The sequence below is a fragment of the Xiphophorus hellerii genome, chromosome 11, assembly GCF_003331165.1.
Source record: "Xiphophorus hellerii strain 12219 chromosome 11, Xiphophorus_hellerii-4.1, whole genome shotgun sequence".
Classification (NCBI taxonomy): domain Eukaryota; kingdom Metazoa; phylum Chordata; class Actinopteri; order Cyprinodontiformes; family Poeciliidae; genus Xiphophorus; species Xiphophorus hellerii.
Genome location: NC_045682.1, coordinates 17,449,923 through 17,463,148, shown reverse-complemented (window position 1 = coordinate 17,463,148; position 13,226 = coordinate 17,449,923). Strand labels below are relative to the sequence as shown.

The window sequence follows — 13,226 nt, the reverse complement described above, 5'->3', positions numbered from 1 at the left end:
CGGATGTGAAATGTAGCAACGGTTTACTTTTATTATCCTTTATCGTTTTAAGAAATTAGTGTACATACAACTTGGTCTTCTTACCTAAAGTTTGCAAGGCAACCGAGGAGATAATGACGCAGTTTATTTTTCAGTTCAGTACCTTGGAAAGAGGAAAGCGCCACTGGTTCACGCGCCACCAGTAATGATGCGTTCACGATCCGCATGTAAGCTCGGGACTTCTTAATACAGCTAATTAGGATCCTGGCAATTTCAGAAGCATATTTTTGCACATTGTTACCTTTCATATCGATTACAAGTGGCCTCCACCAGGGAAACTATTGGTTCAAATGACATTGTAAAATGTTTTGATGCTATGGTATTTATTCATTGTGAATTATGTTTTCTTTTATGAGATCCTTTCAAACAAACTTGTATTACTTTTCACTGTTTTGATGGACAAAATGTACTTTTAAGACGAAGCTTTCTATAAATGTTTACATAAGTGATATGGGTTACAGAGACCTTGAGTTTAAATTAGTTTAGATATTTGAGAGATTAATACAATGCATAGTTTTTGAGAATTCTGGATGCCACAAGCAAGTGTGGGCCCACAGATTTGAAAAGGTTATGTATTCAAAACGGCAATAAAGTTTTATTATGTTCTATGGTCTGAAATTTGTTTCCTGAGATACCATCGACAGTTCAAGTGACAAGAGTTTTCTCCACTGTTTGGAGCATAGGGAAATGTATCACCATCTGAAACGACTTTTACGTTACTAGAATAACTTAAACATTTAATTTCACTTTGCAGGGTTGTCAAACTCCAGGCGTCCTGCAACGTTTAGATGAGCCTCTTCTTCTTCTTCTTTTCCTTTTTTATGGCGGTTGGCAAGCAACTTTTAGATGTGCATTACCGCCATCTACTGGAATGGAGTGTGGATCGGGACGCTAACTATATACACCCCCCTCAAAACAAAACAAAACAAACAAAACAAAAAAAAAAAAACAAAACAAACAAAAAAATAATAATAATAATAATAATAATAATAATAAAATAACAACACTTAAATCTTTTCTATCAATTTTGTTTTCTTAAGATAATTAATTAAATAACTTGTATCTTTAGAAGTAGAAATTTTTCCCAAAATATCTTGTAAATTTAACTGTAATTTATTTTCTTGTAACCGGCAAACTAATTTCCTTCTCTCAACAGAATATTTGGTACAGAACAACAAAACATGTTTTACTGTCTCTTCTTGACCACAAAAATCACAACTTCCAGTTTGATGTTTTCCTATTTTAAATAAATTACTGTTTAACCTTGTATGCCCAAAACGCAACCTAGATATAACTGTTTCCTCTTTTCTATTTCGTCCCGTTCTCCTCATTGCACCAACTTTTCTTTGAATACTGTACAGCCATCTACCATTTCTATCTTCCTCCCACTGTCTCTGCCACCTTTCCTTAACCTTTTGTTTAATAATAGATTTGATTTCTTCTCTACTAAATGGAACTAATATATCAATATCACTATATTTTGAAGCTAGTTTCGCATATTTATCAGCCAACTCATTCCCTCTTATTCCTATATGTGAAGGTATCCATGTAAATATAACTAATAACCCCATTGCTTGAATTCTATATGTTATTAACTGAATTTCTAATAAAAGATCCGGTCTACTAATAGCATTAGATGAGCCTCTGCTGCACCACACCTGAATAGAATAATTAGGTAATTAAGGCTCTGGAGAACTGATCTACACAAGGAGGAGGTTATTAAGCCATTTCATTCCAGTGTTTTGTACCTGTGGCACATCTAAAAACTGCAGGACAGAACTGCAGTTTGACACATGTGCTTTAGGATAAAGAAAAGTTTCTGAATAGAATTAGAATGAATCAGATCATTTTGTTTTGTTTTTTCCTTTAAAACATTTTGTGTAGAGACATGCCATATTTTTTAAAGGTTTTTAGACGTGACGACCTTATCGGCTGCGATGGCTTTAGCCACGTAAAACAACAACTTATCTTTTACCTTCGTTTAAAAAGGACAATCTTTTTCCAATTGTAAAAAAAACCGCATCGGTTATTATTTTATTAATGTGTGCAAGTTTATTTAATCACATTATTAGATGATTATTTGATCCACAAAATCACAGGTTTATTTTTTAGTATGCAAGTTTCTACGAAGGTTTGTTGATCTGCAATATTATGACATGTAATGAATCACACAACATGGAGAATCTGGAGGAAAAAAACAACATATCTTGAGCAGGACAGCTTTAAGTATAATTTCCCCCCTGACTTCTGGAAGTTTCAGATAGTAGAGCTTATATTGGTGCTGTGGCTCTGCCCCACGCACAGAATGCAGATTTTCAAAATCCCAAACTGGCAACTTGCACACATTGTTCAGGGGGAGGCGCTGGTCCGAAGTAGTTTCTGGAAAGAATCGCATGCGTGCACCATGGAGAAAGTAAGTGTCCCTTAACTTATTTCCTTGTCTGTTGTTAGCTTCGGCGTTTAAACCAAATCTTTTAGCGTATTTCGTTTAAGCTCAATTCGCAACATTTACCAACAACATATTGTAGATTAGCGTCGTCAGTTAGCTTTAGCGTTGAGAGATTTCAGCGTTTCTTAGCTTGTTAGCTTAGCGTCATTCACTGCAGCCATTTAGATTGGAGAGTGGGCTTTTCTAAGCCGTTAGAAAATACGAAATATGTTGGAAACTGTTAACAGTGAAATTACGTCATGTATTTACAATTGGTAAATACGAACAGAAGGCTGATCAGTTAACCAAAAACTGATCAGCCTTCTGTTTGCAGCTAACCTCGTAGAGATAAATCAGTCTTGGCTAAACGTTACGCTAGCTCGTTATATTAGTTCGCAGTGTCGCAGGATGTCCCAATAAAACTGCTTCTGGTTTCAGGGCTATTACTTTATCGTTTCAAAGTAGTGCTTCAATTACTTCAATATCCTTAACGGTGAAGCGTCTCAGTGAAACTAGAGTTAGCTAACCTTTGCGCGACAGCTAATGGAGCTCACACCGCGAGGACTTAAGTTCATTGAAGGATATGGATTTTATTGGACTTGTTTCATTCATTTGTTTATTGAGGAAGAGTGGCACTGTCTGTTTAAACGTTTCTCTTGCGGTACGTGCTGCAGTGTTTTTTTGGGACTTGCTTCAGCACGAGCTCACGCTCAGACCGGAGGATAATTCTAGCACACCGCGCCGCTGTCATGGCTACAGCCGCACGCCGACAGAGACTGTCGTAGCCTCTCGAACTTTCCAGTTTTCAATCGAAAGGTTTCCAGGTGATGGCACATGTTTTGAACGGTCGCCGTAGTTAGTAAAGTATTGAGTTGCTCTGTAATTAGTATTCGATGTATATAACGGAACATAGTGTACACATAGCTTGAGACAGTCGCACTGCACGGATAAAAGTGCGTATATTCTCAAGAATATGAAGTTTTATATTAACAGGTTATAGAAAATAAAATTGACCTAGCCTAGAAGCCATAAGGCTATGTTTAATTTGCTGTGTGTGCTGCTTGTTGCTCTCAATAAATCTTCTTTAAATGTTACAGTTATTACTTGAAATATTTGTGTTATACTTTAGGCCATAACATGCGTTTTCATTGTATTCCTTTTTAAACTAAGTAGTTTGAGAAATTAAGATAAAATATTATAGTTTTTTTTAATGACTAGAAATAGCATACACAAGGTGAAGTACAGTTGAGCTTTATAAACATTTTATAAAATACCTTTTCTTTTTTTCTCGCAGTAATTCAGACTAAGTTTTTCTTTAATCAGTTTTTTCTTCTTTGTTTTAGATCAGTTAGGGCAACATTTTGGATACCATCCCACAGACTTCTCACAGTAATTTGGTGTAGTTTTTGCCCATTTCTATTTTAACAACTGACATTTGTAGGGTGCCTTGCTTGCACAAATATTTTCAACTCGGCCCACAAATTTTCTGAGGCTGGGATCAGAGCTTTGTCCTCTTGTGTTTCACAATATATTGCAAATTTAATGTGATCATAGTATTATGTGTGCAAGAACTGCTTGGATTGTGGTATTTGGACTTCTAATTATAAGTGCCAGGCATTCAAGCTTTCTATGTCAGCAATATATTTAATGATGCTTGTATTAGAAGGGCATTATAATGTACTAGTAAAGACATTAAGATACTATAGCCCAAGTTGTTTCTTTGCCTAAATGCCAGATCTAGCCAGTTGTAATATATATATATATTTTTAAATAAGAAGTTTGGTTAGAGACAAAGCTGAAAGACATGAACAATTTTAAATAGCCCAATATTTACAAATAATGATCTTTCTTCTTGATACAGTCTATCTGTGAAGTGCACCTATTCCTCCTACATCACAACATGATGCTACTGCTCATAGCTTTCCCTGTTTCCTGTCCAGTCTAACAAAGGACATTACGACCAAACACTTAAATGTTATTATCATCAGACAGCAGAGCATGTCTCCCAACACTAAGACATTTGTCCTTTAGTGCATTTGCAAACTGCAATCTCTTAATGTTGCTCTTGTAATAATAGCTTCTTCGTGGCTAAGTGGCCTTTCAGCTCTCAGGACTTGTTTCATCATCTCTTGCTAGCTTCGGCTAACGTCTTCACACAGTCATTTGCTTTTGTTCTGAGATCGATTCATACATTTCACACCAAAAGACCTTTGGGACATTGAACTCATCTTCCAGTATAAGGGTTGGACATTCCCTTGTATTTGCATATAAATGTTTGAATAGATTAACATGGCACCTTGAGGTGTATTGAAATTGTGACCCAGAGTTGTGGATGCTTTTACTGACAGCTCTGCTGATTTCTTTTGATTTGTGCAATTATTATTATTATTATTATTATTGTAATAGTACAATAGTGTACAAACATAGTGGATGCAAACTTCTGAATTTGAAGAAAATAAAAGTTGTCCTTTTAGTGCAATTTTTCTTTCAACTGTAGGTACTTGAAAAACACATGGCTGATTTTTTTTTAAAATACCTTTACTGATCTATTGTTCAGAGTATTGCCATAGTTATGCTGCTAACATTGAAGAAATATTCAAGGTGATGGCCAGTACAGTTACAACCACAGACTCACTGAAAGTATCTGCTTATGACTTGGAATGGTTTTATGAGGTATATTAGCAGCTTTTTGAAAAAAAAAAAAAAAAAAAGTAGTAAGTACTTTAGAGTTTTATGGATGGATTTATTTGAAGATATTTGCAAAACAAACTTCAGTTCTGTCCTTTTTCAAGTTTTTTTTAGTGCTTAGAACAATTAAAGCATCAACACAAAGCTCAGAAAACAATTTTTCAGACGATGCTTGTGGGGGATAAAAAACAACAACAAATAGCCACGCCCATCCTGAGTAGTGACTTTTATGAATTATTTTGAAGATTTAGATGCTGGGATCCATTTAGTGAGTTTTAAGGTAATATTGATCAAAATCAGTCCTCTGGGTCTGGAGCTGGACTTCTCTGGTCGAAGTAGTGTGGACCAATACTGCTTTATCACTTTCTCATGTTCTTTAGTGTTATTACTGTTAAGACGGGATAAGTTGTTGGTTAAACATCAAAGCGAATCCATCAAATCTATAATGTATGCCAGTTCTTTTTAAAGAGGTCTACATGCAGTTCTTAAGCTATTTATCACATTTATATTCCCTCCAAATTACATTAAAGTCTTGTTGCAATCTCCTTAATTATTATTATTATTCTACTCCTGTAGAATGTGTATTAAGCACAATGAATACGTTCCTGTATCAGCAGCTCAGCACAAACAGCTGTTCTTTTTTCAGATCTGTGGGTAGCAGCTGTCAAAAGTTGCATTTGGCTCCTACTGGGCTTTCTGTATGTGCTAACATTTAGTAAACGTGTGAATTCTAGGTGTCAGCATTGAAAGACCAGGGCAACAAGGCGCTGAGTGCGGGAAACATCGACGAAGCTGTCCGTTGCTACACCGAGGCCTTGGCTCTGGATCCATCAAACCATGTGCTGTTCAGCAACCGCTCTGCTGCCTACGCCAAAAAGGGCAACTATGAGAACGCTCTCCAGGACGCCGTTCAGACCATCAAGATCAAGCCTGACTGGGGCAAGGTGAGAGTTCTCGTGTCTTGCTACGATTTGAGGAATCGGAAGGAAAGAAATTGATTTCAAACCCTCCAACGTTTCCTGCAGGGGTACTCCCGCAAAGCTGCCGCTCTGGAGTTTCTCGGCCGGCTAGAGGAGGCCAGAGTGACGTACCAGGAGGGGCTCCGCAAAGAGCCCAACAACCAGCAGCTGAAGGAGGGTTTGCAGAATATCGAAGCTCGGCTTGCAGGTACAAAAGCATGACTGTTTAGTTCGGTTATACAAAAAGATACACCGATATAAACACTACAGTCAGTTTTATTTGGCATGTGCCGATCAGGATTTCTTTGATTTTGAGTCCATTTTTTTCCTAAAGACTACCACATAAGAGGGAAAAAATATGCTGCAGATTGTTTCACGATCTTGAAAAACACAAATTCTTAAGAGTATTTTTTTGGTCCGGTTTCTAGTGCAAATGTCTTGGTGCATATGATATAAGACAAAACTATACTTACAAGTAACTTTTCAGAAAGTTGTTTTATGTCAGTTATTCCTTAATATTGGTTTTTAAAAAAGTATTAAAAAGTACACTGGCAGGCTATTTTACTTATAACAAGACTAAGTGAAATAATCTGCCAGTGGAACTAGTACTTTTCCATTAATATCAAAGGATGATTCACTTAAAACAAGCGCCAATACCTTGCTGAAAAGTTAGTTGTAAATCAGTTTTGTCTTATTCCAAGTGTACTAAGATATTTGCACTAGAAACAAAACCAAAAACACTTAAGATTTAGCAGCTTTGAACCAAGATGAAAATGAAGAAATTATTCCCTTCTATATCAAAGAACATGCTTCAAGCACATCAGATTTTTATTCTACTTAAAAAAAGTAGAATAAAAATTTATTTTAAAAAGTCATTCACAAAATGGTCATTATAGATGTTGATGTAGCGGATCCAGCTAACGAGCTTAACTCTTTACCGTCTGTGGAGGATTCCTTATTTGTTGTCTCATAAAGTAATCTTGTCCTTCACCAGAGAAATCAATGATGAATCCCTTTGCAATACCCAACTTGTATCAGAAGCTTGAGAACGATCATCGGACCCGTGAGCTTCTAACGGATCCCAGCTACAGAGAACTGCTGGAGCAGCTCAGGAACAAACCGTCGGAGCTTGGCACGTACGTAGCTTAAGACAAAAAGCCTTGGCGATCTTAGGAAATTTTCACTCTTTGTCTGAAAGTCCAGCACTGTGTAAATTTAGGAACTCAAATAAATCTGTTTCTCATCGCTCTTGCAGGAAGCTGCAGGATCCAAGAGTAATGACGACTCTTTCTGTTCTCCTGGGGTTGAACCTATCAGAGATGGAGGAGGAAGAGGAACCCGCCCCCTCTCCTCCCAAACCCAAAGAGACCCCAGCACCTCCTCCCAAGGAGGAAAATCTCCCTGAAAACAAAAAGATGGTGAATGAGCTAAAAGTGAATCCCTCTTCCATCTTTCCTTCTAATGATTCCTGGTTGTGACATTTGTTATTCTTCTGCTTTCCAGGCTTTGAAGGAAAAGGAACTGGGGAATGCTGCATACAAGAATAAAGACTTTGAAAAGGCACTGAAACATTATGATCAGGCACTTCAGCACGACCCGACCAACATGACATACATGTCTAATCAAGCAGGTTTGTACACTCAGACATATTGGTTCTTAATATACTCACATTTGAACAAACTATTTAAAAATATCTGTTTCCTGATGCAAAAAAGTAAAAAAAAAAAAAAAGTCATGTTGATGCAAGCTTACAGTAATTTAAAATTAATTCAGCTGTCTACCTTTGGCTTTTTTTTCTTTTTCTTAAAGTTTGTCTCAAACATTTTCTTCCCAGCTGTCTATTTTGAGATGGGAGACTTTGAAAAGTGTAGAGAGCTGTGTGAGAAGGCCATTGATGTCGGCCGAGAAAACAGAGAAGATTACAGACAAATAGCAAAGTAAGTTCTTCGTTTGTTTATTCTACAAGGTAAAGAGCATCTTGGTGCATCGATGGTCCAAACATGACAAAAATAACTGCATAAAAGTATTAATAGAAATGCTTTAAGATGAACTTCATCAATGTCTTCCATAAGTATAGACTTTTAAATTCGTCACATTACATTTCAACAACAAATTTCAATGCATTTCATTAGTTTTTTACCCAAGTTAATTTAAAAGAAAATTAATATTGTGGAAAAAAATTAATACCTTTTGTTGTACAATTCAGAAAGGGAACCTCATACTTTCAATAGCTTCATTACACATAGTGAAACATTTCAAGCCTTTAATTTTTGGGATTTTGCTGATTATAGCTTATAGATAAAAATAAAAGAAAATTAGGGTGTCTAAAGGTTTGAATGAATTTTGTGAAAAAATAATATAGGGGCCTCATGTTGACACACCCTAATGAGTTTATTATCTGATAACACCAGCAAAGGTTTCCTGAGCCTGTAAATGGTCTATAAAGATACCTGACTGGACAGCCAGCTAGCAAGAGTCAAGTAACTCTTGCGAGCTGGATTGGAGACAACTGTCCAGCCAAATGCACAAAAGATAACTACTGTTCAGAGTGCTGGATAGTGATAGAAGGTTGAGTGGAAGGATAAAGTTTGGTAGGAACCATGCATCATAATTACCTGACTAGGGAGTAGCACTGAATTTCCTTTAACACTGAATTTTGAGTTTTTATTATCTGTAAACTATATCGGTGAAATATTTCACTCTGTGTAATGAAGCTATGTGGGATGGATTTTACTCTCTGAAACCAGTGACCAAATATTAAACCTTTTCACAATATTCTAACTTTAGGATGCCCTTGTAGTTTTCTGAGATGTCTGATCCATCAGTACACATCCTTCCTTCTGTTTGCAGGGCCCTGGCTCGAATCGGCAACTCATACTTTAAACAAGAGAAATACAAAGAAGCTATCCAATACTTTAACAAGAGTTTGACTGAGCACCGGACTCCTGATGTGTTGAAGAAATGTCAACAGGTGCAGTAGATTGTGGGAAGCTTTAAAAATCTAAATTAACCATATGAGAAGTGGGCAATTTCTAGTAAGCACTGCCTTAAAATTTCACTTACTTTCACTTCACTTAATGCAGGCAGAGAAGATTTTAAAGGAGCAAGAAAAACTAGCCTATATCAACCCAGAGCTGGCGCTTGAAGAGAAGAACAAGGGCAATGATGCCTTCCAGAAAGGTTTGTAAAGTGGCCTACATCAGGATGTCTGTGCACCCTTAAAGTCTTAAATTCATATATCTAAAATGAAGCTCTTGAAATGTCTTAAGTTAATTAAAAAATAATGTAAGTTGGCCTTAAATATGTTATGTCAAGTCTAAGATATTGTGGTGGCAGAACTATTCAGTCTCATGGGACTTTTGAGTCGCTTGAGGTTGCTGGTACCTAGCAAGGGTATATTAGCAAACACAGTTAGCAAGACTATATTGCCAGCTAGCAAGGGGATATTAGCAGTTATATTCACAGGAACCATTGGTTCTGGTTCTTGCTGACAAAATGGAGGAATGAGAAAATTACTTAACTCTTCCTAGTTAGCTAGTTTTTCTCTCTAGCTCGCTGGTTGGCTGGATGACGTTCATCTTCACCATTTTATCAGTTCTGTGGGCAACCCATTTGATTCATTCCGTTCGTGTAAAGCTTGGCACTATGTGGGCTCTTTTGCACATTTCTGCTATGATACAAGTTTTAAATTTAATTTATAATGGTCTTAATTTTGAGTTTGTGAACCTTGCAAAACCCTGTTTGTATAAGTTTTCTTGATTACGGAGCTACAATGCTGGCTAAAGTTGATGCCGTTTATTTCCTTTCTATCAGGAGACTATCCCTTAGCCATGAAACATTACACTGAGGCCATTAAGAGAAACCCCAATGATGCCAAACTGTACAGTAACAGAGCTGCCTGCTACACAAAGCTTCTGGAGTTCCAGCTTGCCCTGAAGGTACACCATTACGCTAAACGCACATCTGAACACAATTTGGTTTATTCCACTCTGAGCTTACATTTGATTTTTCTTTTCTTCCCCATCAGGATTGTGAAGAATGCATCAAACTTGAGCCCAATTTCAGTAAGTATTTTGAGTGATGAGCTAAAAATAATGTCTGTATAAAGTGTAAGCAGGGATTTTTCTAACTATTAAAATGAATTTGCTCATAGTTAAAGGCTACACACGCAAGGGAGCTGCATTGGAGGCCATGAAAGACTTTTCCAAAGCCATGGATGCGTACCAGAAGGCATTAGAGCTGGATTCATCCTCAAAGGTATTTTCCATACACCATAAAAGCTGTAAGTGATTCAAGTGGTTTCTTAAAAACACCAAGTGTGTGAACAACCTTTAAAGTGAAGTTTGGAGTATTCAGGTGTTTTTAAACATCCAATGTTTGATGCTAGAGAATAATTTTATCTAACATTGCCAATACCTTTCTGGAGGATTATTGAAACAATTGGAAGTCAAATTATTCCTCCTCAAGCTCCACCCTTCTTCCCAGATTATATTGGTCCATATTATTTCTCCTCCCTGTAGGATAGTTCTGTTAGCTTAAGACTGACGCGTCGTAGCTGTTAATCAGTTTTATACCACAAAACACGATTATTTATAAAAACTCCTACCAAAGTGATATTTGAGAGAACTCTGAATTTGTGTTGCATGTGTCCATAGGAAAACAGAATTGGGGTTTTGCACATTACTGCCTTTAACAAATAATATGCCAAAATATCCACATACTTGCTTTGACACAATTCCCAATCTTATATTTTCTTACCTTTATATTGTAATACACTATCTAAAATAAGTTCTACCTAACTGTCCACACAAATGAACCTCCTGGTGCCATATTTAATTCCTAACAGGAAGTCATCGTTGTTTTTGAAGGATTCCGATTGGCTGACGGGTTTAAGCTTTGCGCTCCACTGCCCCCTGTGGGTTTGGCATGTTTAAAACAACAGCCGGGCAGATTTGTGCAGGTTTATGTGAATGTCTGTACATAATAAGTCATCCCTTTAACCGTCCCCTGCTCTGTTGACATGTAGGAAGCCACAGAAGGCATGCAGCGCTGCATGGTCAGCCAAACCATGAGGAACGACAGCCCAGAGGAGGTGAAGAAAAGAGCCATGGCCGACCCGGAGGTCCAGCAGATCATGTCCGACCCAGCCATGCGCATGATCCTCGAACAGATGCAGAAGGACCCGCAGGCACTCAGCGAGTACGTCTGCAGGCTGACGGCGCACGACCCGCACATCTCCAGAAATACTTGATCTGATTATTGTTTCCTCTGTTTCTCGCAGCCACTTAAAGAATCCGGTCATCGCTCAGAAGATACAGAAACTCATCGATGTTGGACTGATAGCCATCCGCTGATGTGGAACCAGTATCCATGTATGTAAAGAAGTTCTAAGACACCAGTGGAACCAAATGCAGATTCTTCTAAAAATGATACATCTGATCTTTCTTGCCTTTTAAATTCAAGATTATAGTTCCCTCGGCCTGACTGGGACATTTGTCTGTATTATTATTATTATTTTTTCTTTACCTTTTTTTTTTATTCGTGTTCACAACTTTGACATTGTGTTGGGAAGCAGAGAAAAAAAGCATCTATTAATATACTCTGGAAAACTTCAGCACTCCAGACAACATCAACTTAAAAAGAAAAAAGAAGCAAATTCACATGTAAAGATGCTGTGAGACATCAATAAACATCACAATGCAGTACGACACTATGCTCGGTGTTTGAAGGGGAAATCTACGCCAGAAGCTGTTTTTACTGTGTCCATGCTGGTTCATGCTTGAAATGTAAGTTTTAAACATTTCTTATTGATTTGACATGCAAGTTCATGAAGAGTGTGGTGTAATCCTGGTTCATTAGCTTTATTTTCCTCCGTTTCCTCTTTTTGTCATGCTTTGACAGATATTATGAAACTCTGAATCCACCCTGTTCCTCATTCAAAGTGTAAATCTGCTTAAAACACATTGAAATGTCAGCTACTGCAGTTTGTCAAGTAACCTTGGACTTTAAATTTGTAGCTCTTCCTGTCTGACAATTTTTTTTTTTTCTGCTGCACTGACTAATATCTGAGCATATTGGGAACACAAGGAATGGATTTTCCTGCAGGATCATAGCTTAATCTCATTGGTTAACCTTGTATTATTTGAGCTTTCAAATGTGACAAATGGTAGAAAATGTTTATCGTAGTTGCTGCAGTTTAATTGATAGGACGGTATTTCTAATTCCAACAGGAAATGAAGGGATTCCCTACATTTCTTCATCTAAACATCTGTTTCTCATCTTGTCAGTTATACTAAACCCAAAACAAAGGGCTTCAGAGAGCTTGCTAATGTATCATTACATTTTTCTTTTTTAAAAAAAAAAACAGGTTTGAGATATTTTTTCACAAAATACTTGACCTGCAGACTTTTAGAATTTCTTTTTATTTTATGTTGACTAAACGGTTCATCACAAAGACTCACCTACTGAAAACATCTATTGATTGATTCTGTATTGTAGCCTCCGGTGCGTTTTAATAGAGTTTTGGCACAACCTGCTGGTAGTTTAAGAGAGAATTACACCAGGAAAAGTAGTTCTTGAAGTTTGCCCAATCTGTTCTTAATGCTTCGCCTCGCAGACGTTAGCGACCGGTTTCTTCATGGTTCAGTCGGCTTGACTTCGACCGCTGAAGCATAAATACATGTTTATATTACAATGGATGAGTTTGCCACGTGTGGCTTTGGATACCTCAACGTCTCAAGTTTCGCTGTGTATTTGTGCCACCGTTTCAGAGTGGGATTCATATGTTTTGTCTTTGCATTGTCACTCTAGGGGCATTTCTCTGCAGTTTTCTGTTATTGTGGACTGCAGATATCAGGATTTGTTTATTCTCCCCCGTCTGGTCCTTATTTTGTAATAAACCACATGCAACAATTGTATTAGTCCCAGGAAAGTCATGTACTATTGGAAATTAGCTGTAAACTAAAATACAGATTATCTGAATGTATGTTAACTGGCAGTTGTGGCTTTTTTTTCTTCTTCTTAAAAATCTCGCATGAAAAACATCAGTATAGTATAAAGTATGTCTTACAATACACAGAAATGTACAATTGGGGGTTTTAAACCTACATTTT

At 37.2% G+C, this 13,226-nt stretch overlaps 1 protein-coding gene across 1 annotated transcript; it reads left to right on the top strand.

Moving 5' to 3' along the window:
- Positions 1-2,344: 2,344 nt before the first annotated feature.
- Positions 2,345-13,105, top strand: stip1 (stress-induced phosphoprotein 1). Its single transcript, XM_032575848.1, has 14 exons — positions 2,345-2,452; positions 5,890-6,099; positions 6,181-6,322; positions 7,109-7,250; positions 7,370-7,532; positions 7,618-7,744; positions 7,949-8,051; positions 8,965-9,085; positions 9,198-9,294; positions 9,928-10,052; positions 10,142-10,178; positions 10,268-10,371; positions 11,141-11,313; positions 11,396-13,105. Exons 1-14 carry the CDS (start codon positions 2,345-2,347, stop codon positions 11,466-11,468), a joined length of 1,725 nt encoding a protein of 574 aa, XP_032431739.1. The 3' UTR covers positions 11,469-13,105.
- Positions 13,106-13,226: the final 121 nt, after the last annotated feature.

Bases quoted from the DNA above. Each gene is read 5' to 3' on its own strand.
- stip1 (XM_032575848.1), top strand. From the start codon at position 2,345: ATGCAGATTTTCAAAATCCCAAACTGGCAACTTGCACACATTGTTCAG. The intron at 9,295-9,927 runs GTTTGTAAAGTG...CCTTTCTATCAG, and splicing joins CAATGATGCCTTCCAGAAAG to GAGACTATCCCTTAGCCATG. The intron at 10,053-10,141 runs GTACACCATTAC...CTTCCCCATCAG, and splicing joins AGTTCCAGCTTGCCCTGAAG to GATTGTGAAGAATGCATCAA.